Source organism: Ictidomys tridecemlineatus, chromosome 15, assembly GCF_052094955.1.
Source record: "Ictidomys tridecemlineatus isolate mIctTri1 chromosome 15, mIctTri1.hap1, whole genome shotgun sequence".
Lineage (NCBI taxonomy): Eukaryota > Metazoa > Chordata > Mammalia > Rodentia > Sciuridae > Ictidomys > Ictidomys tridecemlineatus.
Genome location: NC_135491.1, coordinates 7,040,395 through 7,060,016, shown reverse-complemented (window position 1 = coordinate 7,060,016; position 19,622 = coordinate 7,040,395). Strand labels below are relative to the sequence as shown.

The window sequence follows — 19,622 nt, the reverse complement described above, 5'->3', positions numbered from 1 at the left end:
AGTCCCCAAGGAAAGCCAGTCCCAAAGAGACCCCCCCAAAGAGCAAGTCATTTCCTTCCTCTCCATATCTCTAATCCCAATTCAGATACTGCGCCCGGGGAAATGGCTCCAAGAGGCCCAGTCTGCTCAGGACTCCAGAGGGCTGGCCAGCCTTCCACGTGTTGCTCCACCTTTCCCAAACGCCCGTTAGGATTCCAGAAACACACACACGCGCACACACGCACACGACCCCCACAAAACAAAAACAAAAACCCTGCCCTTCCCGTCTTGCAGATCACTTAAAGGGCTTAAAGTCCCCTGGAGGGCTTGGTAGCAACACCGACTTCTATTATGAATGTGACCCTCCCAGTGAAAATCCAAGGGTTCCAGGTACTTCCCACCCCATTTCTCAAAGATCCCCAGGGTCCCCAAAATACCACCTCACTGCCTTCCAAACTTGGAGACCCTTTGTTGTGCAGAGCAAACCCCAGGCAACTGGAGGTACCCTGGTACCTCTGAGGTACCCCCTCTTCAGGACACCACAAAGAACCACTTTCTCAGAAACAACCTTAGAAGCCGACTTGTTTCTTGAGACACCCCAAGACTTCAGTCATCACTTCATTCATCTCCCTCTTTCCTGAAAGACCCTCTGAAGCCCTTTATTTCCCAGGATCCCCTCCCCCCCCATTTCACAACAGCCTGGCGCTCCAGGCGCGTGACTTCCCCACCCCGGGGCGGGGGCCTAAACTCCTATCTGCTTGTCATTGGTCAGGCCCGGCCTTCAGGCCCCGCCTCCCGCCCGCGCAGATTGGCGGACCTCCCGCCCTAAACGCCCCACCTCCCGGCGCCAGCGCACTATAAAACAAGCCGCCCTGCCCGCAGCCTCAACCAACGAGCCTGGAGGTCCCACGGATCTGCTTCTTGCTTCAACAGTGTTTGGACGGAACAGAGCCGGGGACTCCCTTTTCTTCCAGCTTCCCACCGCCTTCCAATCTGATCTCCATTTGCAATCTCCGGGACCATCTGCTCGCCCAGAGCCTGCTTCCAGGACCAGCCAACTCCGTTTTTTGTGGTTAGCTCCTTCTTGACGACCAACCATGACCTCCCAGATTCGTCAGAATTATTCCACCGAGGTGGAGGCTGCCGTCAACCGCCTGGTTAATTTGCATTTGTGCGCCTCCTACACCTACCTCTCTCTGGTAAGGGTCTCTGGTGAGGGGTCCCGGGGTGCCGTCGGCCCAAGTTTCCCCTAACTGCGTACCTCTGGCCTCTGCGCATGCGCCAGCCTTCTTTGTTCCGCTGGAACTCGGAGGGCGGAGTCCCCACGGCTAGTGTCGCCTCGTGGCGACCCTAGCTTTCCCCATGTCTTCCCGCAGGGCTACTATTTCGACCGTGACGATGTGGCTCTGGAGGGCGTGGGCCACTTCTTCCGCGAGTTGGCTGAGGAAAAGCGCGAGGCCTCCGAGCGTCTCCTCAAGATGCAAAACCAGCGCGGCGGCCGCGCCCTCTTCCAGGACGTGCAGGTAAATACCGCGTGTGGACAGCGGACTCCAACTCCCTGGAGGCCGTGCGCGCCCTTTGAGGGGTTGTGGGGGCTTATGGGAGGTTGAGTTGGGTCTTGTGCGGGTTTATTGTCGAGGACCGGGAGGCGCGGAGAACTCCCCAGACGCCACGGTACCGGCCGCTTGGGGTCTAGGTCCAGGTTTTGGGGACCTGTAGCTGTTAGAAACGGGGGGTGATGAATGCCAAGCTCTGTGGGCCAGATCCCTGATCCTCAACAACTGCTGGGAGTTGTAGTGGGGGTGAGGGGCGGGTGGCCAATCTGAAATGTTCGTCTTCTCTTCAGAAACCTTCTCAAGATGAGTGGGGCAACACCCTGGACGCCATGGAAGCTGCCTTGGCTCTGGAGAAGAACCTGAACCAAGCCATTTTGGATCTTCATGCCTTGGGTTCTACCCGCACAGACCCACATGTAAGTCCTCCCCTGTCTTTTGCCTGGGCAAAGAACTCCCAAGCCCCGTTCCCACATCTGCCTTTGCTAGCAGAGGCAGCTCTCCCTCTCCTCCAGAAATTGGACTTCTAATTTCTCCTGTCCTCTCTCTTAGCTCTGTGACTTTCTGGAGAACCACTTCCTTGATGAGGAGGTGAAGCTCATCAAGAAGATGGGGGACCACTTGACTAACCTCCACCGTCTGGCGGGCCCCCAGGCTGGCCTGGGCGAGTATCTCTTTGAAAGACTCACCCTCAAGCATGACTAGAGGCCCTGGAGTACAGTGGCCTTTGATGGGGCTCCTTTGCATCTCCTGGCATCAGGGCTTTGGCCTGACTCTCTCCCTCTAACCCCTAGGCAGCTTTTTAACCACCATGGAGCCCCTCCCAAGCCTTGGACCAAATAAAAATTAAAGCTTTTTCCAGCATCTGATGGTTTTGTGTGTGTCTGTTCTCAACAGAATAGATAAAAACAAACAAACAAGGGCCTTGACCACAACTTGTTTTTCTTATCTATTCTGAGGCAGGATTCCATTTGTTGGGTATGTTGCAGTCAAGGCTTCTCAGTTTGTCTGGCTCAATGTTAACTGCCCCTGCCAGAAGGTGAAGCCAGCCTCCAAGGAGTCTTAACATACAGACCTGGGGTTGGTAGCTGGAAGCAGACACTACTAGAACTCTGCCACCTGACCATGTGTCGTAGTAGGAATTGGACATAGGGTCTTGCTGAGTCCTCCAGGCTTGAATCAAACTAGGAGTTGCTGGGATTACTGGCCTGCACTGCTTCAGTCAGCCTTTTTTCTAGTGTCTGGCACTCCTAGATATGAATTCTACCTCTGAGCTATACCCCCAGTTCCTGGAATGGCTCTGTTCAATGAGTAATAGAGGTTAGGTATCAGACCAAGATCTTAAAAATTGAAGACAAATCCCAATGAGGCTGAAGTAGGAGGATCACAAGTTTGAGGTCAGTCTTAGCAATTTAGCAAGGCTGCAAGCAACTTTTTGAGACTCTGTATCAAAAAATAAAAAGGGCTGGGAATGTGGCTCAGTGGTTAAGGCCCCTGGGTTTAATCCCTGATTAAAAAAAAAATAGGAGACAAGTATTTATTGACCCCTTTATATGGGCAAATTAAGGCCATTACCTGGGTGTGATCTCCAAAGGCTATTTTCTACCCCTTGGAGATAATAAAACCAAAAGGCCGCACACATAAGAATTATCAGATGAATCTGAGCAGCTGGATACACATGATACTTAAAAGGTTGAGCTAGGGGTTTCGGACTCAGCACTGATATAGAATGTGAGACTTGGGTCCACTTATCCAAGTGGGAACTGAAGAAGCTTAAAAGAGGACTTGGCATTTGCTGGGGCCAAGCCACAAAACTGCTGTGTCAGTTCTGCCACCCTTCATGGTAGAAGAGGCATCTTAAGTGGGTGGTATTTTATCTGCTGTCATCACACTTTCAAGGCCACTCGTGAGGGAGAAGGGAATTGCATGACTGTAACAGAGGCTATCGGGAAAGATGCTGACATATCCAAATCCAAAGCAACTGGAGTTTTCTAGTTTCCCGAGAGGTGATTGGCTCAGAGATGCACATATGGCCTAGTGAAGATTAGAACAAAAAAGAAGTTTGTTTTTAAATAGAGCCATCCAGAGGACAATGAGGCCAAAGTACAGAAACCACAGAGTCCTGGAAACATGCGAAGCCAATCCATCCATCTGTGATGACCACTAGGACAGCCATGGACCACACACTTGGCCATTGAACACTTGCCTCTGATCAGTATTATTAATAAACCATATTTGATTTAATTTAAAGAACTGAATGGTTCTCATGGCTGCCCTGTGGATCTTCTGTCACAGAGCCCCTTCATGCCAAAGATCACTTGCCATTTGTGCCACTTGCAAATTAAGTCCCAGCTAAGCAGTCAGATGTGCCTTCCTTGAACAACACTGGAATCTCAGAACAGCAATCCAAATTGCTACAACAGCATGAGATAAGCGACCAAGGAGGAGGGCAGAGCAGGGACTAAGATCATGAGGTCTGGGGGAGTCAGGAGTGAGGTCTACCAAGTGCTGATGACTGACCATACTTGGAATTCTTAAATACAGATGTATTTTTTTCATCTCTGGACACACTCTAATCACACCCTTCCAGCTTCCCCCTCCCAACTGCAAACCAAGTAGTGCTTCAGACACAGCACAGCACACGTGAGGGGCCCCTCCCTTTCACCAAAGCTGGGGGCAGGGCACAGCTTGGGGATGGAAGTGCCTTGAGGTAAATGTGGGGCTTCTAGAACCCAGTGGGCTCAGTTATAGATCAGGGGAAAGGGACCAGGATGCAGCACAGTGGTAAGGCTCCAGATTCAGCAGCTGGGGACCTAGAACCCAGTGGTTTCATGGTGGGCTGAGCAGTTGGGGCAGCTGGGGGTAAGGGTTATGCTCAGCAGAGGGATTCTCTGGAGGGGAGAGAAAGAATCTCTATACACGGAGGAGAGCTCAGACTCAGGGAAGGAGTGGGATCTGGTCCAGGAAAGACCAGAAAGGCAGAAAGGTATCTAGACCACATCAGCATGTGCTCTAGAAAGAATGAGGAACCAACCGAGCGGTTCTGCCATCCCTGGCTTGGCCAAAGTGTGGGGGTTGACAGGAGCAGGGGTGGAGGCAGAACTGGACACCAGAGAGGGCTAGAGCATGAGTCCACCCTGAAGCCAAGTTCTGAGCTGAAATGGAGGACAGTTGGCTTTCAGTTACCTTAAGTCCCTGAAAGGGTCCCATTAGCAGGGATACCATATTGTTTACAGCACTTGGTGGTCCTCAGGCCAGGCCTGAGCATGGCATGCTCTGTATGCTGTAAAATTTGCAAGCCACAAAGGGCACTAGGAGACTTGGCCTGGAAAGCAACTGGCCAGTTTTCCTAAAACCTCTGGCACCATGGCAGAATAATGGCAGATTCCAGGCTCTGGGACCCAGCTCAAGCCTGAGGGACTCCAGGGTACAGATAATGCATCCTGAAACCCAAGAAAGGCACAGCATTGTGGATTTTGGAGTGTGGGGACTCCGAGGATGGAGCTGGAGGGGCTGGAGTGTATGGCAGAAGGGACTGGGCTGTGGTCCACACATAGGGTGGACACCACTCAGGATCTGGAGTGGGGTTCAGAAACAACGCCCCCTGCATCCACTCCTCGGAGGAGGGACACAGGACAGGCAGGGAGCGTGGAGTGGAGGCTTAGTTGCGCTCCTCACCCAGTGAGCTGGCAGGGCTGAGGGGTTCACTGGGCGTGCTGATTGAGCTGGAGGGCGCAGTGTCCACTGAGTTGCTGCGCTTGCTCCCGCCCGTAGAGGAGGTGCAGGAGGCCCGGCGAGGCCACTCGGGTGCGCGGATGTTGCGGCGGTCTTTAGCAGCCTCCTCATCCTCATCGTAACGCTCTTCCTCAAGGGGCCCGTCTCGAGGTTCTTCTTCATCCTCACTCTGGTGTGGGCTTGAGTGTCGTGATAGTGACGGCGATGGCGGCACCGAGGCTGGCCGTGGGTAGCGGTACCCCTGGGTCTGCATACCCATGAGTGTGGGCACAACAGACCAGAGTGAGCAGAGGCCCCAGAAAGACACCCCACCCCCAGCCCCTCCCGGCCCAGCTCTCCAGCTCCAGGCTCAGCAGAAAGCATGGATCCACTCACCGCATCCGCCTCGTGGGGTTCGTAGGTGAAGTGATCTGGGAAGGCCTTGGCCAGCGCCATGTGGCGTGCAGACATATAGTACTTGGGGTAAAGAAGGGGAGGAGGTGTCAAGAGACGCAGGAGCCAGACCCCGCCCCTGGCAGATCCTGACACCTTTTAATGTAGATGAACACTTGTCCGCACCTTCCAGTATGCTTCTATGCAAATATCCATCTTTCTGGCTTGGCCACACCCCTATGCAAATGGGACTCCGAACCCAGGTTCTTCCTCCTGAAGCTCATTATTATTATTATTATTATTATTATTTTAAATTCTGTACCGGGGCTTGAACGCAGGGGCGCTCTGCCACTATGCTACATCCCCAGCCCCTCTTCATTTTTTATTTTGAGACAGAGTCTCGCTAAATTGCTTAGGCTGACTTTATTTTTTTCTTTTTTTCCCCCCTCTTTCCCCTTCCTCTCCTTTCCCTCCCCACCCCTCTGTCTCTCTTTGAAGTGGGGGGATTGAACCCAGAGCCTTGCTCAAGCTAGGCACACACTCCACTACCACTGAGCTACATCCCCAGCCCAAATGTCTTTTTTTCTTTTATATATTTTTAGTTGTTGATGGACCTTTATTTTATTCATTTATTTATATGCGGGGCTGAGAATCGAACCCACATGCTAGGCAAGTGCTCTACCACTGAGCCACAACCCAGCCCCGAATTTCTTAAAGGGGCATCAATTGTCAGAAGCAGGAGTAGGAGATCCTACCACCTGCACCAACTTTTTGAGGCTGCAGTACCCAAGAATCAAGTCAGGAGAGGTTGATTCAACTAGAAAAGAAGGAAAGCTGTGTTTAGGGAAAGGGTGTGTGTGTGTGTGGGGGGTCATACCCGGCCTAGGTATTTCCAATCCAGAAGGTCAGAGAGACGTTCCGTGCGATTCCGTTGGATGATGCGCTGTCGCCGGCTCTGCTGGCAGAAGCTGTAGAGGAAGGAGGTGAGCTGCGAACAGGAATCGTCCAGACTTCGGAACCTACGGTCCAGGATGTAGATGCCTGCAGAGGCCAGGGCAGGGTTTTTGTTGTTATTTTGTTTCGTTTCTTGTACTGGGGATTGTACTCAGAGGCTCTTAACCACTGAATCATATCTTCTCCAGTGTGTGTGTGTGTGTGTGTGTGTATTCCCGCCCCCCCCTCCTTAAGAGAAAGGGTCTCACTAAGTTGCTGGGGCTGACTTTGAACTCACAGTCCTGCTGCCTCAGCCTCCCTAGCTGCTGGGATTACAGGTGTGTGCCACAGAGGTGGGATTCTGTGACACTAGGACCCCTCCTCCCCCGGGGACCCAAGAGTTCACATTCCCTCCTGCCCGGGATCCAGAAATCCTAATTCTCCATCACTCTTCTCTAATCCTCAGGGACCTGGGTGCTGACCGTAAGCTGAGGGATCTGCAATGTGCTCTTCCATGAAGCAGCCGAAGCCGGAGAGGTTGGTAGAGATACTGGGGATGCCCATAACGGTGCACTCAGCTGCAAGAAGATGTGAGAAAGGTCCACTTAGCTTCCCTCTCACGCCTACCCTCTCAATTGCAATAAAAGCCTCAATGGCGCCCTCTACCGGCGTCCAAACCAAGTGCCTAGTCACAGAACCCGCACAAGGGCGCTGGGCAGTAGGCTATACTCTCTCGGCTTCTCAGTGCAGAAGCTGAAACGCAGAAAAAGGAATTCTTTTGCCTCAAGGACTCAGAATGCAGAAAAGTCTTAAGTTGAGAGATGAAGATTTATTGAACACTTACTCTAGACAAAAGTCCATCATTTTCTTTCTTTTCTTTTTTCTTCTTCTTCTTCTTCTTTTTTTTTTTTTTTTTTTGGTATTGGGGATTGAACCCAGGGGTGCTCTACCATTGAGCCACATATATTTTATTTAGAGACAGGGTCTCACTAAGTTGCTTAGAGCCTAAGTTGCTGAGGCTGCCTTTGAACTTGCCATCCTCCTGCCTCAGCCCCCTGAGCCACTGGGATTATAGGCAGCAGCTTTATAGTCTGTTTTGACAGCAGTAAAAGGTTTCTCACTGTTAATATCTCTTGTGCAGAGCACTTACTATGCCTTGTTTGACAACTCAACCTTAATATATTTGAGGAGTATTGTAATTCTTATGTAGAAGTGTTCCTAAAACCTCCATAAGCTGGAAAAACAGGCAACTCAGGAGAAAACTGTACTGCACTTAGTTGTTAGTCAGTTGTGACTCAGTGCTGTTATTTGGCATATTGGGGGAAATCAGAGCAGTGACATCCACTTGAAACTAACATTGTCATCTAGTTTTGAGTCACATGAACTACTGCATTACGAAAAATCATGCTGTAGCAGAACAGACTGTTACCATTGTTCCTGTTTTGCAAAGGAGGGGAATGAGTTCAGAGAGGGCTGGTGCCTTTCTCCAAGATCATGCCAGATCTGAACAAGACCCCAGAACTATGCTGCCCACTACCTGCCGCACTCACCGGGTGTGTAGCCCCAGGGCTCATAGTAGGAAGGGAAGACCCCAAGGTGGCAGCCTCGGACAAACTCCTCATAATCCACAGGGAGCAGGGGGCTTGTGGAGGAGAGGAATTCTGGGTGAAAAATCACCTGGCAGTGAAAAAGAAGGGCTTAGCCCAAGCATCTTATGTAAATACTTCCTGGGAACCCAGAGTGGGTAAAACACTTGTCCAAAGCCACAGAGCAAGTGGTTGACAAGACAAAGATTTAAACCTAAGTCTGTTTGCCTCAGAAGCCAGGGGTTTTTTCTAAACACAGTGATGCCTTTGATAAACTAGACGACTGGGAGTTTGACAACTGGGGTGCAACCCCCTCCCCCTGCAAACCCACCCCTAGATAGTGCCTTCACCTTCACCCTGTCGGCACTACTGTTGAAGAGGCCAATTCGGCGGATGGTGGTCAGGATGGGGTCCGAAGAGTCGTCCAGCATATTGTGGGTGCACACAGGGGGAAAAGACTGCCGCTGTAGAGGCCACAAGGGGGGCGAGGATCAGGGAAGGAACAGAGGGCTTCCTACTTCTCTATGGGCCATGTTGACCCCAGGGATCCAAGGAAACCACAATGTCCAGCAGGCCATGGGGTAACACACCCAAGAGACTTGTAGGTTCCTTCTTGGTTCTATCTGTAAAGAGTCTTTCCTTAACTACCATGAGTCAAAAGAACTGTGATTCCCAGCTGTTTTTGAGGCAGAGTTAGTCTCAATATGCCCAGGGACTATGGAGAGTTATCACTATCTGGTTCTGTGCTCTTGGCTCTGACGTTAAAAGAAACTGAAATATAACTTTCCCAGTCAATGGGGACAAAGACTGTGTCAATAATGTAGCAAACTTCTGGGACAGCTGGGAGTTGTAGTTTTCTTATGAGAATCCCCTCCTCATCCCTAACAGGAGCCCAAAGGAACCCCAATTCCCAGAAGTCACAGCATCAAAAAGAAGTCAGAATGACTAGGAAGCCCCAGAGGTTGCTGGGATGGATAATTCTTTGCAACTGTTGAATAATGTCTCATTTAAAGTTTCTACTCACCTTCAGCTTACTGACTCCAGAGGCCCCAACAAACTACAACTCCCAGCATCCCTCTGTAAGCAACAATGTCTGAGTAAGGTGTGCTACCTTAAGGACATTGGAAATTATAATTTGGCCAAAAGCAGTTCATATCTGTTTGTGTAATGTAACTGTCTAGGTTCCAGTCCCCAGACTCACTAACCCTAACCACAGGTATCAAAATCCCTTGACTCTAGGAATTAAAGAACTCTAACTCCCAGAATCCTCTGTGGTGAGGGAAATCCAGGTTGCAGAAAAGTTCCAGGGGATGCTGGGAGTTGTAGTTCTCATTTTGTAACTGATAACGCTCTCCAGGGTTTTCCATCCACCTAATTCCATCAAGTTCATGTATGAAAGAAGATACAACTCTTGGGGGTGTGTGGGGACTAAGCTATAGACAATGGGATAAGAAACAGTGGTTCCTGAGCTTTCAATGTTCTTCAGGGAATGCTAGGGGTTTTAGCTGATCTCTGGGATCCATCCCAAAGAGGCCCAACAAAACCACCACTCCCAGCAATGTCTAGGGACAGAGGGGGAGACCATATGCAGTAAGGCCCACAGGCAGCTGGCAGTTGTAATTTCTCTTCTGCAGCCATCTTGACTCTCTGAATGTCCCTTTTACCCTTCATCCACTAACCACAGGAATTGTAGTTTTCTTATGAGAATCCCCTCCTCATCCCTAACAGGAGCCCAAAGGAACCACAATTCCCAGAAGTCAAAACTAAAACAAACCCCACAACTCCCAACTGCTCCTCGCCCTGCAGAATAAGTCACAGGAAAATAGCCTTCCCAAAGTGCCTCTGGGAATTGAAGTTCTACCTGTCACCTCACACCTTTCTGTGGACCTCAGAATTGATCCCTCAATAAAGAATCACTGAAGAAAGAAGAACTCCCGGCAATCTCCGCGGTCAGAAATAACATGGCAAAAGGCCTTCAGGGCTGCTGGAAAATGGCTCTCTCTGCTCAGGGGTCCAGACCATACCTGTGTGGCGAAGATGGCCCTCTTCATCATGGTGAAGTCTTCCTTGTCAAGCATCTTGTTCATGTCTGGGAGGCTCCCCCTGAAAGGTGAGTGGGGACATGCACATGGGAATGAGGTGACAAGATGGGGTCAGGGCCCTGAGGGATACAAAGCAAGGACCTGGTACTCACACCAATAAGGATTCATAAAGCTTCCTCCCGAATTTCTCCTTCACTGTGTTGGCAGTGTCCCTGGAAGGAGCAGAGTAACAACATCAGATAGCACCAGAGACCATTTATTGTCAGGCTTTAGGGGCAGGGGGGAAACTGAAGTCTGGGCAGAAAAGCCATGCCCTGGGGCTCCAGGATGGAGGATGGGGACCAGGGAACAGGCCCCGGAAGGCTCGGGTTCCTTATGCCCTGTATCAGCTGTGTGGCCAGGGACAGGTGGCCTTTCCTCTCTGACTTCAGTGACTCATCTATCAGATGAGGATAAATATAGAACCAACCTCAGAGGTTAGCAATGAAGACTTGAGGAGGTCAAGACAAAAAGTGCACAGTGCCCAGCACACTCTGAGCCTTCCAGAAATGTCAGCTATTATTAGGACTTGTACTTGCCTGGAGGAGGCAATGCTAAGCCCCATTTTATAAAAAAAAAAAAAAAAGAAGAAGAAGATTCTAAGAAAGGTATGTTCAGGCACACAAACAAAGCCAGCACAGAGCCCCACTGGATAGCTCTGCCTCCCTAGGATATGCTGCTCCAGCCTCCCTGGCCTCCTTGCCATTTCTCAAAGGTCCTCAGAGCCTTTGCACTCGCTGTTCCCATGCCTGAAATGCAGTTCCCCAGACACACACAGGCTTATCGTCTCTGCCCAGTGGCAAAGTCTGTGTCATCTGTCCTCACAACCCTGTTTCATATTCCAGTCCTGTTTTACTGTTTTTTGTTTTGTTTTTGTGGTGCCGGGGATTGAACCCAGGGCCTTGTGCATGCAAAGCAAGTACTCTACCAACTGAGCTGTATCCCCAGCCCCTGCTTTACTGTTTTGATAGCACACTTTCCATAGGATTTTCTAGAACACGATCCCCATAAGGGCAGAGATTTCATCTCTGTTGCTCACAGCTTATGTTCCCTGTCACTGGCAGGAACAGGGCCTGGCACCCTGTAGATGCTTAGTGAATATCTGATGGCCAGTGAATGAATGAATGGGTTTACAGAGGAGGAAACAGGCTCAGGGAGGGATAGTGGTTTGCCTGGATTCACAAAGCCAGTGAGGGTCAGTGGTATGAGCGGAACCTTGCCGGGTTGATATCAGTGCCCTGCTCATGCTGTTACACTCTTGCATCCCATGACTTCTTATTCTTTCTGAGTTGGAAGATTTTTTCCCTTATACTAGGGATTGAATCCAGTGAACTTAACCACTGAGCCACCTCCCCAGCCCTTTTTAATATTTTATCTAGAGACAGGGTCTCACTTGAGTTGCTTAGGGCCTTCCTAAGTTGCTGAGGCTGGCTTTGAACTTATGATCATCCTCCTGCCTCAGCCTCCTGAGCTGCTGGGATTACAGGTGTGAGTCACTGCTCCCTGGAGGTGTCTTAAGCAGTGACTTCACTAGTAACTGGTGGGGCAAGTTGATCATGTTACAGAGAACAAAACTAAGACTCCCGGAGAAACACTGGGCCTAAAGTTCAGGGCTTGGAGTGAAGCTGACAGGGCTCCCCAGCAGAGAGGGCTGCTGACCAAAGCTGTTTGCGCACGGCTTGGCCCTTGAGGGTTTCCACGTTGAAGTTGTTGGTCCGAGCTGGCATGATGAAGAAGGCGACCACTGTCTGCTCACTGCCATTCACCTGAGATGAGGAAAAGGAGGAAGGCTGGGATCACACTCCCTAGCACCTCTACAACCCTCCGTGCCTCTTCCTGCTAAGAATTACAGGACAGGGACATTGTCCCCACTGAGCCTTTGATCTTTCTGGGTCTCTACACCCTGCTTCCCCCAACATGGGTTTCCCTAAGCCCATCTGCCTGGTCTCTGTTCTCTAATCATTTTCGCATCCTCCCTTTGCACCCTCATAGCTGGGGCCTTACTCTGAGCAGATAGTTGAGCCGGGCCAATGCCTCCAGGAAGACGTCAGCCCCCTTGTTAGAGAATTCGTAGCGGCCGGCAATAAAGAAATACAAGGTCTTGTCCAAGTTGAAGTCCAGGTGCCTAGAGAAGTCATATAGCAGGATAAAGCCCAGGACTCTCACCCTCTAGTCCTGTTCTTGAACATGCAAACCCCAGAAGCTACAGGAGCAAAGGCAATTTTTTTTTCCTAGTACTAGGACTGAACCCAGGTACTCTACCACTGAGCCACATCCCAGCCGTTTTAATTTTTTATTTTGAGACAGGGTCTGGCTGAGTTACTTAGGGCCTCACTAAGTAGCTGAGGCTGGTTTTGAACTTGTAATCCTCCTGCACTGGCTTCCCAAACCACTGGGATTACAAGCATGCACCACAGTGCCTGTATTCCAGCCCTCTTTTACTTTAATTAATTTTTGGTGGGGTACCAGGGATTGAACTCAGGGCCACTCAGCCACTGAGCCACCTCCTCAGCCATTTTTTACATTTCATTTAATGACAGGGTCTCACTGAGTTGCTTAGTGCCTCGCTGTTGTTGAGGCTGGTTTTGAACTCATGATCCTCCTGCCTCAGCCTCCTGAGTCATTGGGATTACAGATGTATGTTACTGCACCTGGCTCTTTTATTTTTATTTTAAGATAGGGTCTCACTAAGCTGCTGAGGCTGTCCTCAAACATGTGATCTTCCTGTGTTAGCCTCCTGAGCCATTGGGATTACAGGCATGTGCTAAGGCACCTGGCTGAAAAGAATTTTTTAACCAATGCAGAAGCACCATGGCCTCCTGGGAGATGTGGCTGTTTTTTGCTTTAGATAGGGAGCTCCTTTAAGTCCCCAAGATGGGAAAAAAGCAGGGGAAAGGTAACTCCATTACCACTACCGCACAGAGTGGGTTGCAATCCCTACAGGACTCAGCCCATTGTTCTAGAACTCAGGAACTAGCTGCCCCAGGATTCCTCAGATCCAGGAGTCTTGACCCTAGCTCCTGTTCTCTTAAGACCTAGGTACCTGCCCACATACCCATAAAAATGGCCTCGTACAAACTCCTGGATCCGAGCTTTGCTCTGAGCATGGAGGTTCTGGAACTCATGCATGGCGGAGAATTTCTTCACATTCAGTCCGTTGGGAGTCACAATATCTGGGATTAGGGGAGAAGGTCCCATGTTTCATTTCTTCATTTGTTTTCATTCAGATTAATGTCTTTGGATGAATAAATGAAAGCCTCCTTTTCTTTTTCTTTCTTTCTTTTTTTTTTTAATACTTAGGAGTTGTAGGTTTTTTGGTTTTTTTTTTTTCCTTATCCCACCCTGAAATGGGAATAATTCAGTATCCCAATGGCTTGCTTCTTCCAGGATACGCTCTCAACCTTCAAAAATCTTTCAGGGACCCAGCCATCTCCTCTCCTCAGAAATTAAAGCATGTCAATGAAAAATTACAACCCCCATCAGCTCCTGGGACAAAATTTCAGGAACATGTGGAGCTAGGCAGACAAAGGCCTTCTGAGAATGGAAGTTCTCACTCCATACTCATTGAGAATGGATACTAAGATCTGGGAAGAAAGCTCAGTTCCAACTTAATTTTTTTCCCAAAACGAAGTCTACTAACCCTGCATTTCCTTTCAGAAGCCAATTGGTGAATTTTATCATTTCAGAAATTACTATCAGAGACACTACAGCTCCCACCAGCTTCTGGGGCATACAGAGCCCGACAGCTTCATTTACATATCATCACCCCAATCCCAAGGCCTTCTGGGAGTTGTAGTTCTCAGTTCTTTGTTAAAAGTGGTACTGGCCTTGGCATTGAGAGTCGCCTACCTCATTCATGTCTAGGGACCCCAACCCAGGCCCTACCTGGTTTCCTCTTGAGAAGGTGCTGAGCCTCGATGGCGGTGATCTGAGACACAGTAGTGAAGACATGAGCACAATGGGCTGCTGCCCGTTCCATGCAGTAGCGGTGATAGATTTGCCTCTCACCTGCTTCCTTATCCACGTTGAACTGGGCAGGAAAAGAAGGAAGATGGGCTAGGAAAGTTAGGCACAGGATTGAGGTCTAAGACTCCAGGGTCCTGGGGTTTGGGGGTGGGGCTGGCACCTGAACTCCTGGGTCTAAGGGAGGAGGGATCTGGGGACTTGGACTCAGGTTCTGGGAGAGGAAGAAGCTTGATCCCCTTGGGCTTCTTAGAGCTTCGGGCCATCCTGAGATACCTGCAGTCCCCACCTGCTGTCACACCCCCAGCTCACATTCTCCAGGTTGTTGTAGAAGTCCACAGCACCAGCACACAGGTAGCGCCCCAGCAGAGTGGCATGGGTGGTGAAGATGGTGGCTACGGGCAGCCGCCGGGCACGACACAGGCAGAGCCCAATGCCTGCCAACCACTCATGGAAGTGGGCAACCACATGTGGCTTCTCCTCATTCTGGGCCAGGAACTGTGGGGCAAGAGGGATAGGGTCACTGTGTCTCTGTGTATATCACGAAAGGAGTTGGCAGTTCCCAACGTGGACAAAAAAGCAAGGGAAAGGTAACTCCAGTACCACTACCGCACAGAGTGGGTTGCAATCCCTACAGGACAAGGAATTACAAGCTTCAAGGCAGTCAGACCAGCTGGCCTCATCCCCCAGAGACTGATGGGGGCTGGGTTTTTTTTTTTCTTTTTTCTTTTTCCTTTTTTTTTTTTTTTTTGCCAGTTTATAAGGTTGACAAGGCTGAATTAGGAAGAATAAAGTTCTAGTGTTCCAAGTTCTAGGCACAACTCCTGGAGACCCCTTATCTCAATCAAGGATGAGCACCCAACAGTAACAAAAGGATTATAACTCTCAGAATGCCTTAGGTAGGCAGATCCTAAATTATTTGTCCCTGGGCATGGGAAATTGAGTTTCTTAAGGCTTTTAATACTAGACAGGAGACAGAACCAGGATTACTGGTTCTTAGGTGGGCTGGGGAGCCATAAGCATCCAGGTCCTCATCTGAGTACTTCAGTTTTGACAGTACTGGATTAGAGAACTACAACTCCCAGAACTCCTAAGGGCCAGCCCTTACTGAGAAAACTGGAGTAAATGCCGCTAGGATTGGCAATTTGGGTCTCTGAGGAAAGAGGCTGGGCCCCTGGATGTCTATGTCCCCACAGGTCAAAGTTAATTCTTAGATTCAAGAACCTACAGGGGTTGGGGATACAGTTCAGTTGGTAGAGTGCTTGCCTTGTATGTACAAGGCCCTGGGTTCAATCCCCAGCACTACAAAACAAACAAACAAACAAACAAACACACCCCAAACCCTACAATTCCCAGAATGCCTCTGGAGAAGCCAATTCTCTGCCCAGGGGCTGATGGTCATTGTAGTTTTGGGCGTGGGTGGAACCGCATGAGCCGGGGTCAGTAGTGGGGCCTACCTCACCCAGGAACCAGGTAGTGAGGAAGCCAAAGAGGACGGCATCATTGGCCTCGCGGTCATACCAGGGCACCCCGATGTTGCAGGTGTCCCAGAGCTCTCCCTTCCAGCGTTCCAGGGCCCAAGCTGAGGCCCCCACGTCCAGGAGCACCACCAGGGGCCCCCCCTCGATCAGCCAGCGTCCAAAATACACCTGGGATGGGGTACAGGAAAGCTCAGGGCTTTTGCAGTTCTTCTATCTGCTGGCACAAGCCCAGTTCTCTCATCCTTTGTATTTGCTGCTGACTTCTCACCCGTTCGTTGCCTTATTTCTGTTTGCTGTGAATTATTTCCACCATACTCTTTTGCCACCTCTGTTCCAAAATTTCCTGGACCCTTGGTTAGATTCTGTAACTGCTACCATTCTCCCACCCCACTCCCTCCTTTCACTTCAGGACTCTGCCCCCGCTGCCTTGTTTCCTCTACCTGCCACCTTGTTTCGGGGTCTGCTGCCACATTTCTCTTACCAATCACCCTGGTGCTTTCTCCCATTGTCTTCTGTCTGTGACTACTTCCTTCCACTGGAAGCTTTGCTTACTGTTCTTGTCGCCACCTCCACCCCACCTCCCTGCCTTGTTTCTGTCCCTTTCACCATATATTTGCCACCTATTACTTCTTCTCTCTGTCCACAGGCCCACTTTGTAGTCTGCAGCCACATTTCTAGCCCTGCCTGTCCTCTTTCTCTGCCCCAAGGCTGAATTTTTCTACCCACTCCATGTTTCTGAGTCTTGCTGTCTCATTTCAGCCCTTCCACATTTTTCTTGAGACCGTGGCCTTGGTTCTGGGCCTGCTGCCACACCTCCAGCCAGTGGATGAGGAATCATCCTCCCCCAACAACGCCAACCTGGCTTTTCCCTGCCAGGAGCCTCCCTGGGACGCCCCTCCTCCTCCCAGCTGTTGTCTGCCCTTTTGCTGGGGGGGCTATTCTTAGGAGCAACTACCCTGGAGGAGGGACTGGGCTGTGCTGGGGTCCTTTAGGGACACAATCCTGCCTGACTGGGCTCCAGACCCCACCCCAAACAGAGACTAAAGAGTGGAGGAACCACTGTACCTCTGCCTCCCAGCCTCCCGCCTGTCTGTCCCTTCTGACAGCTGCCTCACGGGCTTCTGAATGGAAGCCGCCTCGCTTTTGGTCTTCAACTTAGGGCCCTGGAACTTCCCCGCTCTCTCTTTAGTCTCTGGATTTACTCATCTCAGACTCTGCCCCCTGGGTCTATCTGCCTGCCTCTCCTTTCTTAATCAATATTCTATCTTTCTCTCTGAAGCATCCAGCAGCCTCTCTCCTATACCTAGAAGGTGTACCTCTCTCTCCCTTGTCGGCCTGTCTACCTCGCTGTCCAGGTTGGCTATTTATAAGTCACGATGATGGCAGTGGTGGTTATAATGATGATAATAGTTCATACCAGAGGGCCACCTTCATGCAGGAACCATGCCAAAGACATTATGGTTATTAACTTTTCACCCTCCCAGCACCCCTACAAGGTAGATGCTATTAGCACATTCATTAGCAAAGGTCACACCAGGCAGCAAGCAGAGGCTGACTTTGAACTTCAACTTCCAGGTTCTTGCTCCAGCACACTTGCCTTAGCCCAAACTGACCTCCCCTGGGCTCCCTCTGGCTGAATTTCTGTCTAGCTTTCTTTCTCTATCTGGTCTGTTGGATCTTGGCTTATTGAATTGATCTGTCTATCCATTCACCAACACCCTCGATCCACCAGCTTGGACTTCACGGGATCCTGATCTGCCTATCAGCCTGGCTGTCCGTGCCTCCCGCTCTCCACTCCCTGCCCCTTCCTTCTCCATCCTCTGCTTATACCCTGGGGGAGGGCCCTGGGCTCCTGCCCTCAGCCATGCCATGTCCCACCTTGCAGCCCTTGCTGTTCATGGAGTCCAGCGTCCTCTTCAGGGCCGGGGTTGGGGGCTCCAGCAGCTCCACCTGGGTCCTCACACCCTGCTCCGTGTACGGTCCCACCAGGTAGTAGTTGTCGCCCCACTCATCCCCTGTCACCTTCGCCTTCGTCTGGAGCACCGTGTAGATGCCCCCCACTGTGGGCCCAAGTGCATGAGGGCAGGCCCCAGCTGTGGTCTATAGGTCTGGGACCTGGGGTGGGGGTGGGACCCCAGATCTCCAGCTCAGAGCAAGAGGGGTCTGGGAGCCCATACTTTGGAGTCAGAGGAGAGGGAATAAGGGTTGGAGGCTTGGATCAAGGGGAAAGGGGGCGAGAGGGTAGTCCTCCTGGGTCTAAGGAGAAGGGTGCTGGGATCAGGACACTGAGGAGGAGGGGCCTTGAGCTAGACTCCTGGGTCTGAGGGAATTAGGGTCTAGGAGCTTGAGGATGGCAGAGGCTGAGAATCACTGGGACCCAAGTTTGTGGGCTCCTGGCTTTCAGGAGCTGGGTTTAGATTCTTGGTCAGCTTCAAGACACAGTGGGAAGAACCCTTTTTCATTACCCTATTCACCTTTCCAGTTACTTAAGAGAAGCCTGAACTTTCATTCCCTATCCCCCAAGAGCCCTGCAGATCTGTCTCCCAGTCCCTCCTCCCTGACTGGGGACATAGGCATGCAGCTGGTCCTCATGATCCCATCGCAAACCCAGGAGTCTGGGCCCCCTAGGGGCATCCTCACCTCCTGGAGCCCAGGCCCTACCAATACATGGATCTATGTCCATAAGCCCCCTCTCATGCTGGGAGGCCCTGTCCCTTTTTCTCCAAGCCCCAGCAAAGCAAACCTCAGACCCCACTCTTCTGAGGAGTGAAACTGAGACTGCCTAGCTTCTGGAGATTCCAGCCTCAGCTTTCTCCCAAGGTAGAAGCTCAGGCTCTTGGAAGCCAAGGACAGAGAAAAGCAGGCTCCCAGCCACTCCCATCCTAGAGCCCAGCCCCTGACCAACTTAGGACTTCCAGCCTTCCCCATCCCAGTACGCATGTGTCCAAGGCCATGGGTTCCACTACTCCTAGGAACCCATGTATCAGGCCCCAGATTCTTTCAAAGCCCAGGTATTCAGGCCCCTAACTCCCTCCCACCTTAGCACCTAAGAATTAGGGTCTCCAACCCCTGCCCATCTTTATTCTCAAGTGGCCAGGTTCCCAGATGCTCCCACAACAAACCATGCATCCTATCTCCTAGTGGCTCTCTCTCCAATCCAGAATTATACCCAGAGAACACTTTCTCCAAGGCCATGGGTCTGAAATCTAGCTGCTCCCCAGGTTTGCATGCAGAAGTCCCATCCCCCCAGCCACTCCTTCCCTGTTCAGGACCCAGATCTCTGGTCTTTGGGAAGCCTTCCTCCAGATACAGGAAGCTTTCATTTTAGTGCCTTCTCCTCTGAGACACAGTTAGGACCTGGAAGCCTCCTTCCATCTTAAGTCTCTCTTCACTTTCTCTCGCTGGGCCTAGGAGACATACTCCAGCCCCTCCCCAAGGACACAGGAGTCATAGGCGCCTTGCCCAGAACCCAAGAGTCCCCCATGTAGTTCTGCCCCCCCCCCAAGTCAGAGTTTCGGGCCCCCATCCCCAATCGCCCTTCTAGTCAAGGGCCCGGAAGCCTGATGTGCTCACCCTTGTTGGCCACCTCCCAGGCCACCTCGAAGAGCACCGTGTTCTCCAGGTCGAACTCATCCTCCCAATCCTCCAGTCCTGGCAGTGAGGACATGGACAAAGTGCGACTTAGAGGCATGGCTGGCCCAGAAGGGGTCTCAGAGGACCACAGGTGGGACCCCGGAGGTGTCCAGGGAATGCACTAGGTAGAGTGAGGGGCCGGGTAGCGGGTGTCGGACGGGAAGCTTGCAACGCGTCCAGCTTCCTATTGCACGACCGCACCCCCGCCCGGCAGCGTTCTGACCTGGGCAGGAGGCGGTCGCGGCGTCACTGAGCTTAGTGGTGGCCCTGCAGTGAAACCTTGCGGCCACCAGGAGGCGGTGCCCG

At 51.2% G+C, this 19,622-nt stretch overlaps 2 protein-coding genes across 4 annotated transcripts; one reads left to right on the top strand and one right to left on the bottom strand.

The window, feature by feature from the left end:
* The first annotated feature begins 846 nt into the window (after positions 1–846).
* Ftl (ferritin light chain) lies at positions 847–2,396 on the top strand. Its single transcript, XM_005336652.5, has 4 exons — positions 847–1,178; positions 1,356–1,502; positions 1,826–1,951; positions 2,085–2,396. Exons 1-4 carry the CDS (start codon positions 1,077–1,079, stop codon positions 2,235–2,237), a joined length of 528 nt encoding a protein of 175 aa, XP_005336709.2. The 5' UTR covers positions 847–1,076; the 3' UTR covers positions 2,238–2,396.
* A 670-nt stretch (positions 2,397–3,066) lies between these two features.
* Gys1 (glycogen synthase 1) lies at positions 3,067–19,591 on the bottom strand. 3 transcript variants are annotated; one of them, XM_078031676.1, is made up of 17 exons: positions 19,257–19,591; positions 17,562–17,743; positions 15,660–15,851; positions 14,515–14,700; positions 14,125–14,269; positions 13,295–13,412; positions 12,244–12,364; positions 11,899–12,005; positions 10,353–10,412; positions 10,183–10,261; positions 8,509–8,622; positions 8,123–8,249; positions 7,055–7,150; positions 6,517–6,680; positions 5,643–5,723; positions 5,211–5,514; positions 3,067–3,566 (listed from the first exon to the last, which is right to left on the bottom strand). In XM_078031676.1, the coding sequence occupies exons 1-17, from the start codon at positions 19,372–19,374 to the stop codon at positions 3,475–3,477; spliced, it is 2,286 nt and encodes a 761-aa protein (XP_077887802.1). In that variant the 5' UTR covers positions 19,375–19,591; the 3' UTR covers positions 3,067–3,474. The 3 variants fall into 3 exon arrangements, with proteins under 3 accessions (XP_077887802.1, XP_077887804.1, XP_077887803.1); XM_078031677.1 differs by lacking the exon at positions 3,067–3,566 and having other exon boundaries at positions 4,058–5,514; XM_078031678.1 differs by lacking the exons at positions 15,660–15,851; positions 17,562–17,743.
* Between the last annotated feature and the right edge of the window lie 31 nt (positions 19,592–19,622).

Bases quoted from the DNA above. Each gene is read 5' to 3' on its own strand.
- Gys1 (XM_078031676.1), bottom strand. From the start codon at position 19,374: ATGCCTCTAAGTCGCACTTTGTCCATGTCCTCACTGCCAGGACTGGAG. The intron at 14,701-15,659 runs GTAGGCCCCACT...CTTGCCCCACAG, and splicing joins CTACCTGGTTCCTGGGTGAG to TTCCTGGCCCAGAATGAGGA. The intron at 5,515-5,642 runs GTGAGTGGATCC...ATGGGTATGCAG, and splicing joins AACCCCACGAGGCGGATGCG to ACCCAGGGGTACCGCTACCC.
- Ftl (XM_005336652.5), top strand. From the start codon at position 1,077: ATGACCTCCCAGATTCGTCAGAATTATTCCACCGAGGTGGAGGCTGCC. The intron at 1,179-1,355 runs GTAAGGGTCTCT...GTCTTCCCGCAG, and splicing joins CCTACACCTACCTCTCTCTG to GGCTACTATTTCGACCGTGA. The intron at 1,952-2,084 runs GTAAGTCCTCCC...CCTCTCTCTTAG, and splicing joins CTACCCGCACAGACCCACAT to CTCTGTGACTTTCTGGAGAA.